Raw genomic sequence first — 13,388 nt, 5'->3', positions numbered from 1 at the left:
TTAGCAATGCATCTTCATCGTGAATCACGAGAACATTACAATGTTTACAATGAAGAGATCAAAGAGGCAACACGGACACTATTGATCGCACATTGCCTTAGAGTGCTTAGTGACTAAAGGTCTAACCTACTAAGTTGATGTATACTCTTTCTTTAATCTCTGTCTGTGCTGGTGAGTTTTCCATCTTCATCAGAGGAGCTGTACAGTAAATACCATGCAATACTTAGTCGTTTCTTTTCCACAGCTCTTTCTGTACAATTACAGCAGAATGATAAATTGTTTGTCAGGCTGCGAGAAAGACCGATTGCCTATGTAATGTTTTGCCATTTCTTATTGTCATATTTGTCATTACAACAACTTGTCAACTCATTTCAGCACAACTGACAAGCTCTCATTTTACAGGCTCTCATTGCAACGCACAGGTGATTTGTGTATGCATTCTGGCAGTAACGGCTCCCTTGGTCATTTGTGTTCGCAGAGTAATTCCTACAGCGTGGGGTGTTTCACATGTGAAAATGTTGCAGTAGCTGCAATGCGGATATGCTCGAAGACATAAAAGTAGTGATCTTCCCTCTAAGAAGCTTCTTTTCTCAGGAGGCACAAATGTAGAGAATTTTTGGATTTTAAAAGTGTCTCTAATATCTTATGAATGTGCAATGTCTCTTCAAACAAGTACAGTTTCCTTTGACGTACAATCCTTTGACCTTTACATTATGCAATCTGTGTAAACCGCAGGTAGATTTACTACAGATGTAAAACAGCCTTGTTCAGAATATGCCTTGAATGAGAAGAAACCAGCCTGGAAAAGCATCATCATTTTACTTGCAATTCACCGTTTAAATGTTAACATCACCATTTAAATGTTAACATCTCTCAGAAGAAAATGCTTTCTTTTTGATCTGGACTCTCCCAGTCATTGCAGGCCAAACTCTTTCCTTTTTTTCCTAGAAAGGTTTAAAAATATTGTTTGCAATTTATATTCTGTGGGATTTTATTATTATGTATTGCATCTTGAAACACTTTATTATATTGCAAAGAAAATATATGTAAACGTTGAAAGAGGATGTAGCTAAGAGCTAGGTAAGTATATATATATATTCAATATTATATTCACAGCCCCCTTTACATTGTTAAACTAACACCTGTGCTTTCATTAATGACCCTAACTGGGTTTAAAAAAATATATATACCGAAGGGGCTGAAGTACATTAAATGGTATACCATGTATTTTGTTCAACTTTTTGATAAAAATGGCTTATAAGCCTAGAGTAACTGTGCCAGTGGGGTTCAGAATGGACCTTAATACAGGGGACACATGTAACATCAGCATAGAAACATGAGTAAATTATAATACTCCAATGTACTGATAATGTACAAGACTTTGCTATGCTTATAGTAACAAAAAAACAACAACAACAACAACACACTCTCTCTTCCAATGACGTGATTAAAACAAATAAACATTAACCTAACAAGCATATAATACAATTGTTTCATTATTATTTTATTTGATCAAAATCGTATATCATGTTCAATGTATTTAATTCCTCATTAAGTAAACTCAGTTGCAAATATAAAATGTTTCATTTTCCAATAAACTAAACTGTCACATAAAAAATATGCTGATAAATAATGCAACCATTACTCCATTACAACCATGATGTTTTAACATAAAAAATTATAAAAACATAACAATTTATCTACAAAATTGACTGACATCACTGTATTCTTTCCAAGGAAAGCACAGTCACTGAAGCAAAAGAAAAAAAAACATAAATATTACAAACAAACACTCTTTTTAAATCTCTTCTTTGAACTCAGTGTACTATGCAATAAAAATGAGTCTGTTTTGAGCAAGATGATCTACTAGTGAAAGCAAAGTCACAAAAATCAGTGTCCGAAAGTTTCTCGATCACTGAAAGTCATTGCAGCTTTGACTTTAACAGTCTATTCTGCATTTTTACAGTTGTTCTATTGCTGTCTGCTATGATGCTTTAACCGTTAGCTACAGAGTTTAGTGGTCTCATAATCCAGAGAATTGGGGAGACGGGCATTAAAGGACTGGAGCGAGGCATGAATGCGCACTACCTCATTAGCTGTCAGTTTGAGACGGTGCCGTAATAAGCAGGAGAACAGGTCCAGAGGTTGCTGGCCTGGTGGAGAGAGTCGGTTGACCCGGTCTCGGATCTCCAGCAGCTGGAGCAAGGCCGAGTCCTGCGAGCCCTGCGTGTATGGATAGTCCAGCTGCAGGATCAAGTCCCGGATTGCTTCCGGGTCGAAATGCATACTGTAACCGAACACTTGAATGCTGTTAATCTTCATATACCCCAGATTTCTAGTAGGGTCAGCCATTTCCAACGGCTCCAGGTAAACGCTGTCATTGGCCCCAGTGCCCAGAGTTTTAATGCGGCTCCTCAGGTAAATATGGATGGTCTCAAAGAAGGTCTTCCACTTGTTGCCCAAAGTCAAGGTCCAGTTAAAGCATTCTAGTGGAAGGTCCAGCTTAGCAGACTTCCAGTCTGGAAAATTGTTCTCATTCACAGGAATTACCCAGCTTTCTGAGTGGCTCCCTCCGAAGGGATTGATGAAGAGTGTGAGCGCAGGTTCCAGAGTGCTGTTTTTAGTAAGGCATATTTGAAGGGAGATTCCTAAGAGCATATGGACCAGGTTGGATTTATATTTGTTACTCTTTAGCGTAAGCAGCATCCTCTTCCTCCATGAAGGATCAAACCAGCTATTCAAACGCATGTCATTGCTGATGAAGATAGCATGGACCTCTAAGCGTCGATCGGCTCTCTGTAGGAGGTAGCGTAGCTCCAGATCTTGAAGATCAGTCTCAAAGCCCAGGTAGTTTTCAGTGGAATCTCCCACCATTGGTCGACAGGTCCCTTGACTTAACATGTAGCCGATGTTGCAACTTCCGCAGCGAGTGTGGTTGTCGCTAGCACAAGCCGTGCAGGCGGCACCATCACCCACAGAGCATGGTGTGGGTACCTGGCAGTAACTATGGTCATATGCACAAATGCAGGTGTGTAGCTCTTCTGAGAAGGATCCTAGCTGGTTGTTCTCTGAGCAGTATAATAAAGACTGGAAGTAATTCAGCCAGTATGACTGTGGCCTATATTGTAGAAAAGATTAGATAAATATTAATATCAGTTAGACTGCCTAAACAATGACTGCTGAGTAGGGATGGGCGATATCTTATCATTTGCGATATACCGGTAAAAATTCTCCCCACAATAAGAATTAGACTTCACGCGATAATAGCGACATATTTCTTAAATGTACTACAGCAGCACATGTGCGATACAGATTTGCTTGTGTATGAGCCTGTTTATAAACCTGTTGTCCAACAAAGATATAATTTATTGACATGCTTTTTCTCCAAATTAACTTAATAACATTGTAGAGTGTTTTGAAATACTTCTTTTTGTGACCAGACGTGGTTTCATATTACAGAATGATAGAATTATATACAGTGATAAAGGCCATGTCGATTAACTTTGCATTATAAATATACTTTCCTTATAAAAATACCCAAGATTGAAGAACACAGATAAAACATATTTTGTGAAATCGTATGTTTATTTAAAGTTTCATCAGTTAAAATGTCTCTATCTCCGTTGTGCGTTTTATTCAGCGATAACTGGATACCTTCCTGGAGCGTCGTCAGTAGTATCACTTCTGCTACGGATATGAGGAGTTTCTATGCAAGAGCGCCCTCCGGCTTCCAGTATGAATTAAACAGTCTTTACATTACCTGTGTACTCATTAATGCTCACAACACCCTATTTTGAGTACAAATAGGAAAGATAATACTTTTCTCTAAAGAAACAGGATTCCCTGAATTATCATTATTGATATCGTTATCGCAATAAATACCAGAAATATTGTGATATATTTTTAAGCCCATATCGCCCATCCCTACTGCTGAGATTAGATTGTCATGTATTCAAAACCGGTACAGCAACAGATGGCAAGATTAAAACTGGCACAAACATAAATCTGTTCCACAAAACGTCAACTAAAAAAGTACAAAAAGTACAGGCATATATTGTTCCTTTCTATAAATGTTTAAAATATGTCAAAACTGTCTCTTAGCATCTCTTTCTAACAGCAATTGCTTCATGTTTTATTTTAGCAAGCCGATAAATGTTCAGATACCAAAAGAGATGTGAAAGTGTAAACTTGAAAAAACAAATAAATAAATAAAATTGCTCTAAACTGCTGGTTCCCAACTGGTGGGTTGTGGCCCGAAAATGGGTTGCAGGTCTGTTTTGATAAATCATAAAATTAGGGCAGTGAAAAAATAATATGCTGATTTCTCTGATTAATATGGACTATGTAACATGTTAAAAATATAATTCATGCAATTTAATGCAGCATCCATTTTTTTCCCCACTTCCAGTGCATTATGTGCTCACATTTACTCTAACAACAAATGTATGTTTCATTTATTTTTTACCTCCTTTATGTTGATTCTCCATTAATTGGGATTAGGGATGCACAATATTATCGGACTGATATCGGAATCGGCCGATAATGGCTTTAAATGTAAATATCGGCATCGGCCCGGTATGAAAAATGATGCCGATAAGTCTTGCCGATAAGAGGGAATACCTTAACTCACACGTGCTCTGGGTGTGCTAGTGATTACTGTAGATCACGTCAGCAGTGTGGCTCATTCTTGAAGCAAATTTTTGTCTGAATGATGATTAGATTGACTGTTTTGGATTGCTGCATTTAATCTGTGAAAACACGTACAGAATGATGCGTTCGGTGTGTGATAGAGTAAACAGTGGGCAAATTCCAAACGGCTTTTTTGTGCCCTCGAAGGACACTTTGGGAAGTGGACGCCATTTGTAGGGACGTTCCAAACGAAAGTGAACAACTGAATCCCTTCACGAAGGGCCCAGCGAAAGGATGCAGCGATTGATATATAGTTTATTTAGGCTATAGTTATTTTCAAAGCTTCGATGTACTGTCAAAAAACCTTCATTGTTGTTTATTTAATTCTAACAAATAAGTTCTTATTAAAAACTAACTAAAATTAAAAATATTTTGCTTACAATTTCTGCACAGGAGAGACTTTGTTTCTAAATAGGGATGTTCATTTTAAACGTTTATTCGGTTAACCGACCATAAGAATTTTGACCGATTAATACAATCAGTTAAACGGTTTAAAAAGTCATTTAATTATTATTTTTTAAAGTAATTTATCAAAATATAAAAAAAAATTCTGCCCAAAAAACTCGCTTTAAATATATAAAATATAAAAACTCTTTAAATATAAAAAACGTACTTACAGTCTTTGAGTCAGAACAGCCGGCATTGTAGTCTACTCTACCAGGATCAGGAACCAGTCCTCCATAAAATGTGCTGCACACATCTGAATATTTGGGTTGAAGTGTTCTGGAACAGTGTTGTAAATACAACTTAACCACTGATTTCTAGTCGTGTCCATTTTTGGAAGGCCAAACAAAGTAGTTTCGCTTTCACAATGAAACAGTGTCACACACGGCGGCCTACAGTGAGCAGAGGCTGGGGGCTAGCGTGAGGAACGGCCGGAGGGTTAGAGTGAGCAGAGGCGGGTGGGCTTGAGAACAGCACGGCCGGCGATTTCGCCGAAGGATCCTCCGGAATGACATGTGACGACTCCGAGCTGGACTCCGCTTCGTCCATGGTGAAAGCCGATCCGGCGATCGACAGCGCAAAGTTGTAGTATTTCCTCAGCAACCAGCACGGATCAGCTCCAGGCATGATGAAGCAAATATCATCCTCTTTTGGAAGACCAAACAAAGTAGTTTCGCTTTCACAACGAAGCACACAGCATCTTTACGACATGGCGGCGGCGGAAACAACAAAACTACAGTGAGAATAAAAGTTACGCCTTCTTTCTTTGCGTGAACATTTGGGCGGCGTTATGCAAATCTTCCCACATTGTGATGTAGACATGTGGGGGTGTGTTAGAACTAGCCGTTTTAGGTAGGCGTGGTTGACTCTTAACTTTTATAAAGAATATCTCTTTGGATTTGAGACTTTAGTCTTTGCAACTTTACAGATCTTCTTTATGCACCAAGAGCTTGTAACACTCCAAAGAGAAAGGAAAAATTGAAATAGCATCATATGACCCCTTTAATACATATTTTTTTATTACATTTTTTTTACTACATCGTTTTTTTTCCCCATATGTTTGACTGACTGTATTTTATTATGATAATGAACAGGCTGCATTGTCAAGGTAGCAATGCTTAACTGTGTGCTCGCATGCGGCGCCGGTGCAATCACTTGAATTTTTTCCTTAACAGTGGAAGCAACTACTCCTTTTAGTCCTAAAGATAATCGGAATTGTGTATATTCACAATAAAAACAAATCTTTGTGCTTTTGTAAAATAAGCCTAAAGAAAAATAGAATGCCGCTTTCTGCCATCTGTTTCCTTTCGCGCAGCACAAAAATTTACCGAAACTCTGCATACTAGGCTACTTTTTGCTCAGTTTTTCTTTCATTTTCTTAATTTATTATTTAAGTAAAAATATGTTTCTCGCATAGGCCTATTTATTCGTTTTATATATATATATATATATATACAGTATATAGCCAAGCTTTATTATGATATTCTCCACTCGCAGAAGCGCTGCAGGTGTGTGATGTGATATGATGACCATATGAATCCTCATGGTCTGTTGTTTGCTGCTTTTTGCGCATGTAAATTAATCCCCAGGAAACAAAAGTTAGTATTTTTAACGGGTCACAGACACTTATCCTTTCTAATTTAATTCAATTCTAATTTAAAATAATCTTGTCGGTTAAAGGTTAACAAGCGTCGGTTGTCGGTTAGCCTATTTCCAAACAAAAGGAAATATATCGGTATCGGCCACAATGAGTTGAAAAATATCGGCATATCGGATATCGGCAAAAATCCAATACCGTCCTTACTTGTATCACACTTGACGTGTTCATTGTTTACTCATAACCGGAGTCAATAATCATGCAGATTTACGTTACAAACTTATAGAATTGTACAGTAAGAAAGTTATTTCCTTTAATGAGGAAATTAACGTTCTTAGAATTGACAAGACGGTTGACCCTGAGTGGTCAGCTAAATATCTACAGTGAAGATAGAATATTAATAATTAATCATAATTAGTTATGGTTAATTATTCATATTTCCCCATGAGCTAAATTCGCTACAATAATAACTAAAAATAATTATACAATACAATTCCAAAATAGGCTATAAATGAATGGTTATTGAGATGTTTCTTTAGAAGGGTACATGAATAATAAAATGTAAAAGTGTTCATCTGAAATATGATTGAATTCACTCTCCTACCTGAATCTTCAAACTCTTTGTAGGTAACAGCCCATGATTCAGAGATTCGCAAAAGGCTTTCCTCCATGGCCTGAATATCCATGTAGGGGCAGTTGCATTCTGGGAACTTAGGGTCACATTTGCACCAGCAGTCATTGTCTCGACAGACAAAAGATCCCTCTCCATTGCAGGCAATGTAACTAAGAGCAGCTTGGACGAAAGTGTCTCTGAGATAATCTGGCAAAATGACCTGCAAGCCTTCAGTTACAGAGAAAAGAAAAGAAAGATTGCTTTAAGAATACTGGGTTACCTGAATAAAGTGGTGTGATAATGAACCTTTTGTGTTTCACATAAAAAAAAATGCCCATCACATTTTCAAAACTTGACATACTAGATTCGAACAACATTTTATACCTTGCAAATGGACTTTGTTCTCGGGACTCTGAACCAGCACAGAACTGACCGAATCAAGGTTGTCATAGTTACTGCAGCCGAGAGGGCCAGTCCTCGTTTCAGTTACCTGGGAAACAAAATTCAGACCACAAAATGATTAGTTTACATACGGTTACTGTACCATAGTATTTTACATGGAAAACAGCGTGTAACAAACTCTTTTCCCATGTTTTCCTTGTTAAAAGGGATAATAAGCAGCCTGGCTGTGAACAGATGCGTTATAAGAACTTCCTGTGCTTGGCGTGAGTCACTTGTCCCAGACATGGTGCTAATGCGCATGCAGTGGTGGTCCTTTCACAGATAATCATTTACTATTCTTCTCATCTTATTGAAAGAGCCGAGCAGGCTGTTGCACAATGTTTTTTCCTCTGCTCCGTTATGAAATGTATTAATTGATTAGCCTTCCTTTCTTTCTTTCTTTCACACCCACAAAGAAAACAGAAGTCCATTTCTCTCTACAATGCAGAATGTTGTCTAACTTTAGCAGAGTACTTAATGATGGTCAGACTCTGTGTAGCCATATTGACTCAGGCATCTCAATTGACCTTTACTGCAAGCTAGCCCCACTATTATCAGACTTTGCAATCAGAGATCACACTTGATTTTTTCCTTCTCTTTTCTAGTCATCCTTCTCTCCTCATGACACGGAGAAGCACACATAATTGATTCACACTTTTCTCTCTTATGGTGCCAGTGAACCTTCATCAATTCAGTGATCTCTTTCGATTCGGCCTGTCAGACAATATCTTTTCCAGGCTGACAGTTAGATAAGGTAAGACAAGGTTGTCTTCTGCCACTCCATCACAAACCCACTGAAGAGGCCAGCATTGGTAACAGGGAACTCTGCAGCATGAAGATTTGCACTATATGGGTGTTTTGCTTTTTTTTTTTTTTTTTTTCAATCTTGACCTTCAATGTTGCAGGTTTTTTTTTTTTTGGTTATCCTGGATAAAATCCTTTTATTCAGCAGGGACACATTAAATTGGTCAATTTTATTTGAAATAAATGCTGTTCTTTTGAGCTTTCTATTCATCAAAGAATCCTGAAAAGAGAATGCACCATGTTTTCCACAAAAAATATTAAATAGCGCAGCTGTTTTAAACTGTGATAATAATAAGAGTTGTTTCTTTAGCACCAGATCTGTATATTAGAATGATTTCTGAAGGATCATGTGATACTGAAGACTGGAGTAATGGCTGCTGAAAATTCACCTTTGCCATCAAAGGAATACATTGCATTTTAAAATATACTAAACTAGAAAACAGTTATTCAAAATTGTACTAATATTTCACAGTATTATGTTTTTTAATTGTATTTTTGGATCAAATAAATGCAGCCTTGGTGAGCATAATCATTTTACCAACCCAAAAGTTTTGAACAGTAGTTTTTTTTTCTCAAGATGCAGTTTTAAGTAAGCAAATCAATAATTATATAGAAAGAAATATATAGACAACTAGTTTTCCATTCTGACCCATCCCTAGTTACCACAGAACATATGGCCTGAATCCCTGGCTTGAGCACCCAGCTAACACTAAGCAGCAATTTATTTTTTTTCTAACGACCATACCTGATGCAATCAGATGATACATCTATATGCTTTATTATTTAATGCACCATATGATGTGCCATATGGTAAAGGGCTACTGATTGATGAACAAGTGGAGCATGATATTAGATTTCCTTTACAGACAACAACTGTTATTCAAAGCAAATACTTTGCATGTCACAAAATACCTTGTAATTGCAAATTATAGGCCACCTGGACTTGCGTGATCCTCTGATGTTCGGCCTAATGTGAAACATCAACAGCCTGCTGTTGATTCTCACTCTGCATAGTGAGCAGCTATTATGGATCAGTCAAATATCTCAATTATAGCCTGAAAACAATATTCCGTCAGGAGATATTAGCCACCAAGTTTGGAAGCTTTTCTCCAATTTCACAGCTGGACAAATACCTCAGCTTCAGCATTTCTTTTTGAAAGCACCATTAGACAAGTCTACACATCCAGATTTTTCATGGATGGTCTCACACAGCCAGAGTTTTGACCTGCAGCAAAATTTGTGTCCTCAGTGCAGTTTACTTTGGTTATGAACAACTGAATGACCAATATGCTGTGTTCAAACAAACAAAAACAGACCAGAAAAAAAATTATCAAAAAAGTGGTGCGGGGGTCTCAAAGAACTGGACAGAATAGGGCATGTCAGCTGAGACTAGCATGGAGGGTTTTGCTTGAAAAATGTTACTTATAACAGAACACAACAGTCAATTCTCTGCAAAAGAGTTGGCGTTGTCTCCCTGCGGTTACAATTCTGACGCGATGTGTGTTTCCGAAGGTATCGTGGCTGTAAATTCAATTCTGGCTTGGCTTAGAGCTGATCTGGTATGAAGAAATTGTCAAATCATGAGCAAAATGATCCCGCCGATTGTAGAATGGCTTGGTTTTCACGCATTAGACAAACAACCAGACCAAAACCACAAAGGTGGGATGAAGCCTGATTTTGTAAAGAGCTTCACTCCAGTGTTTTCCTTTCACAGTCCCAGCACACCGCCACACTAATAAGATTTTCCTATGAAAGGAAATAGCAAAATTTCCCCTCCACAGCGCCCAGTGGGGGGAGCTAGAAACCTCATTCTGTACTCCAGCTCTTTTTAATCTGGAATTCATATGGAGGAACGTTTACCTCAGTCTGTCCCGTGAAATGTAGACATGGGTCAACGGCCTGTGGAAATGATGCATGTGTCAGAGGCCCCTGCTGCTCCTGCTATTCATTCTCTTGCGCTGTTGGAGCTGCACCGTCCTGCCTGGCAGGCTGCTTCCGTCACTCACAGGCTCTTTTGCTTTTCTCACCAGCAATAGACAAACACAGCCTTGACACCTGAGATCTGCCCTCCCAACTGTAATAAAACCATCTAAGCACTGCAGCAGTTGTGTGCTGAGGGAAAGCGCTGTTGTATATAATGGGATGGGGAGGGATCATCAAAGTGTGGACTGGAATATATGTGTCAAACTGTGTGCTGCTGTGACAAAGTAAATATCTGTTTGGGGGATTTGTACAGCTTTGTGTGACCAATTTTAATGGCTGTCAGCAAAAGTGTAACAGCTACTTCAAATTGTGCATTGTGACAAATATGAAGCATAAAGCGTTTTGGCTATTAAAATTAGTTTGAGTTGATCTGTGAGGGTCAAAGAGAAATATTAAGAAAGTAAGGAATGGCATATGGCAAACATGAAATTAAGACATTCTAAAGAAAAATATATTAAAAATGGGATGTTTTCTTCTGTGTCACCATACATTAGGATGTCAATGTGCAAAACAGCAAGATTGTGGAGATACACTATGTTTTTGTTGCTGTTTGATTTTTGATACTTCCCCAAATTAAAGGTTTAGTTCACACCAAAATGAAAATTCTGTCATTAATTACTTACCCTCATGTTGTTCCAAGCCCGTAAGACCTTCGTTCATCTTCATAACACGAATTAAGATATTTTTGATTAAATGTGAGAGCTCTCCGACCCTGCATAGACAGCAACGCAACTGTAATGTTCCCAGGTCCAGAAACGTAATAAGGACATCGGTAAAACAGTCCCTGTGACATCAGTGGCTCAACTTCAGTTTTGCAAAGCTACGAGAATACTTTTTGAGAGCAAAGAAAACAAACAAAAAAATGTATTTAACAATTCTTCTCCCCCGAGTTACGTCTTCCGCCATTTTGGAGAGTACCCAAGAGCGTAATTGACGTAATCAGCGTTGTTTACGTTCGGAGGAGAAAGCGCGTGCATGAACATAATCAGCGTTGTTTACGCTTAGGGGAAAGTGTGCGTATGTGTTGTGATACTCTCCAAAATGGCAGAAGACGTAACTTGGGGGAGAAGAATTGTTGAATAAATTATATTATTTTTGTTTTCTTTGCGCTCAAAAAGTTTTATCGTAGCTTCGCAAAACTGAAGTTGAGCCACTGATGTCACATGGACTGTTTTACCGATGTCCTTACTACGTTTCTGGACCTGGGAACATTACAGTTGCATTGCTGTCTATGCAGGGTCTGAGAGCTCTCACGTTTCATAAAAAATATCTTAATTTGTGTTCCGAAAATAAACGAAGGTCTTACAGGTTTGGAACGACATGAGGGTGAGTAATTAATGACATAATTTTCATTTTTGGGTGAACTATCCCTTTAAGCTTTTATATATATATATATATATATATATATATATATATATATAAACAACCAAATTTTTTATTACTCAGCATAATAGGCCATTCATAAATCTCATTCTTGAACAACATGTACAACCAGAGCTAGTTTTATTTTATTTTCTCACAATGCAGAACCTTTCATATATATCGGTGAATGGATATCGTCTCCAGGTTACGCATGTAACCATGGTTCCCCGAAGGGAACGAGACGCTGTGTCGAAACTCTACGGGAACACCTCCAGCGTGACCATGCTCTGAATCACATGTGTAATCAGTCCAATGGATGGGCGAGACGTCACGGGCGGGGTGACGTAGCGACCAGAAAGCATAAAAGCATGTGCAGTGAAACCGGCATCAGCTTCTAGGAGTTGAAGCAAGCGCTGGCAGGGATGCAGGAAGTATGGCCCTGAGACGCAGCGTCTCGTCCCCTTTGGGGAACCATGGTTACATGCGTAACAAGCTAATATATACTGTTATAACAACGATAGAGACACTGTTGTTTACATTTTTTGTTAAGTTTGACAAAAATATTAAATTTAGTAAATAGTAAATTTTCAGAAATGTTCTGCTTTATTGTTGTGCTTGAATGTTAAAATGGCCCTCCTATGAGGTGTCAATCACAGCAATGGCCCCTAGCCAATTTGAGTTTGAGACCCCTGCTCTAGGGGGTAGTGGGTCAACCCTGCGGATAAACAGGCCTGCAGGAACTCCAAAACTGTACCAAACGGGCAGTTAGCTGGGTCGAGCTGGTGGTCTCCACACCAAGAAGTACAGTTTCCTCATAGAGGGAGCTCTGGATGGAGGATGGTCTCAACAACCTCGGTTGAGAGACCGGAAGCTATGATTTGTGCCTCCTCAGAGGCCACACCCACAGCTTCCCCAGCTCCGGGCGGGGGCATGCCCTCCGTCTGTGAGAGGAGATCTCTCCTGACAGGGAATCTCCCATGGAGCGCCGTCGAGGAGAGGAATCAGGTCCGAGAACCATACTCGGCCCAGCCAGAACGGGGCTACTGGCAGTCCACTGACCTCGTTCCAGCGCACTCTCTCCAGAACTCCCGGGAGCAGAACAGTCGCTGGAAAGGTGTACAGACGAAGCCTCAGCCACGTCTGTACCATGCCATCCAAGCCCCAGTGGAGCTGGATGAGTCAGAGATAGAACTAGAGGGGACCGTGCAATATCATCTGAGTCGCAAACAAGTCCACCTGAGCCTGGCCAAAGACTCTCCAAGTCTGCTTCACCCCTCGGGGTGAGGCATCTATTCCCCGGGCCTCGGCCCCTGCCTTGACAGGATGTCTGCCCCCCCCATATATAACAGACCACTGCTGTGTTGTCGGTGGGCACCAACACATAGCGATCTCTTAGGCCTGGGAGGAAGTGTTTCAAAGCTAGAAACACGGCCAGCATCTCCAGTCAACTTATGC

At 39.3% G+C, this 13,388-nt stretch overlaps 1 protein-coding gene across 1 annotated transcript in view; it reads right to left on the bottom strand.

Annotated features, from left to right (window-relative positions):
* Positions 1 to 1,912: 1,912 nt before the first annotated feature.
* LOC107582812 (BMP/retinoic acid-inducible neural-specific protein 3-like) overlaps positions 1,913 to 13,388 on the bottom strand; it is a 33,853-nt gene continuing 22,377 nt past the window's right edge. Inside the window, exons 5-8 of the mRNA XM_016268832.1 lie at positions 7,728 to 7,833; positions 7,335 to 7,571; positions 3,655 to 3,727; positions 1,913 to 3,118 (exon numbers count right to left, since the gene is read on the bottom strand). Coding sequence (XP_016124318.1) covers positions 2,002 to 3,118; positions 3,655 to 3,727; positions 7,335 to 7,571; positions 7,728 to 7,833 — 1,533 coding nt within the window. The 3' untranslated portion in view covers positions 1,913 to 2,001. The remainder of the gene's footprint in view (positions 3,119 to 3,654; positions 3,728 to 7,334; positions 7,572 to 7,727; positions 7,834 to 13,388) is intronic.

Source organism: Sinocyclocheilus grahami, unplaced genomic scaffold, assembly GCF_001515645.1.
Source record: "Sinocyclocheilus grahami isolate Dianchi unplaced genomic scaffold, SAMN03320097.WGS_v1.1 scaffold47.1, whole genome shotgun sequence".
Taxonomy (NCBI): domain Eukaryota; kingdom Metazoa; phylum Chordata; class Actinopteri; order Cypriniformes; family Cyprinidae; genus Sinocyclocheilus; species Sinocyclocheilus grahami.
The sequence above is the reverse complement of the archived record's forward strand: the minus strand, read 5'-3'. Positions and strand labels throughout refer to the sequence as shown.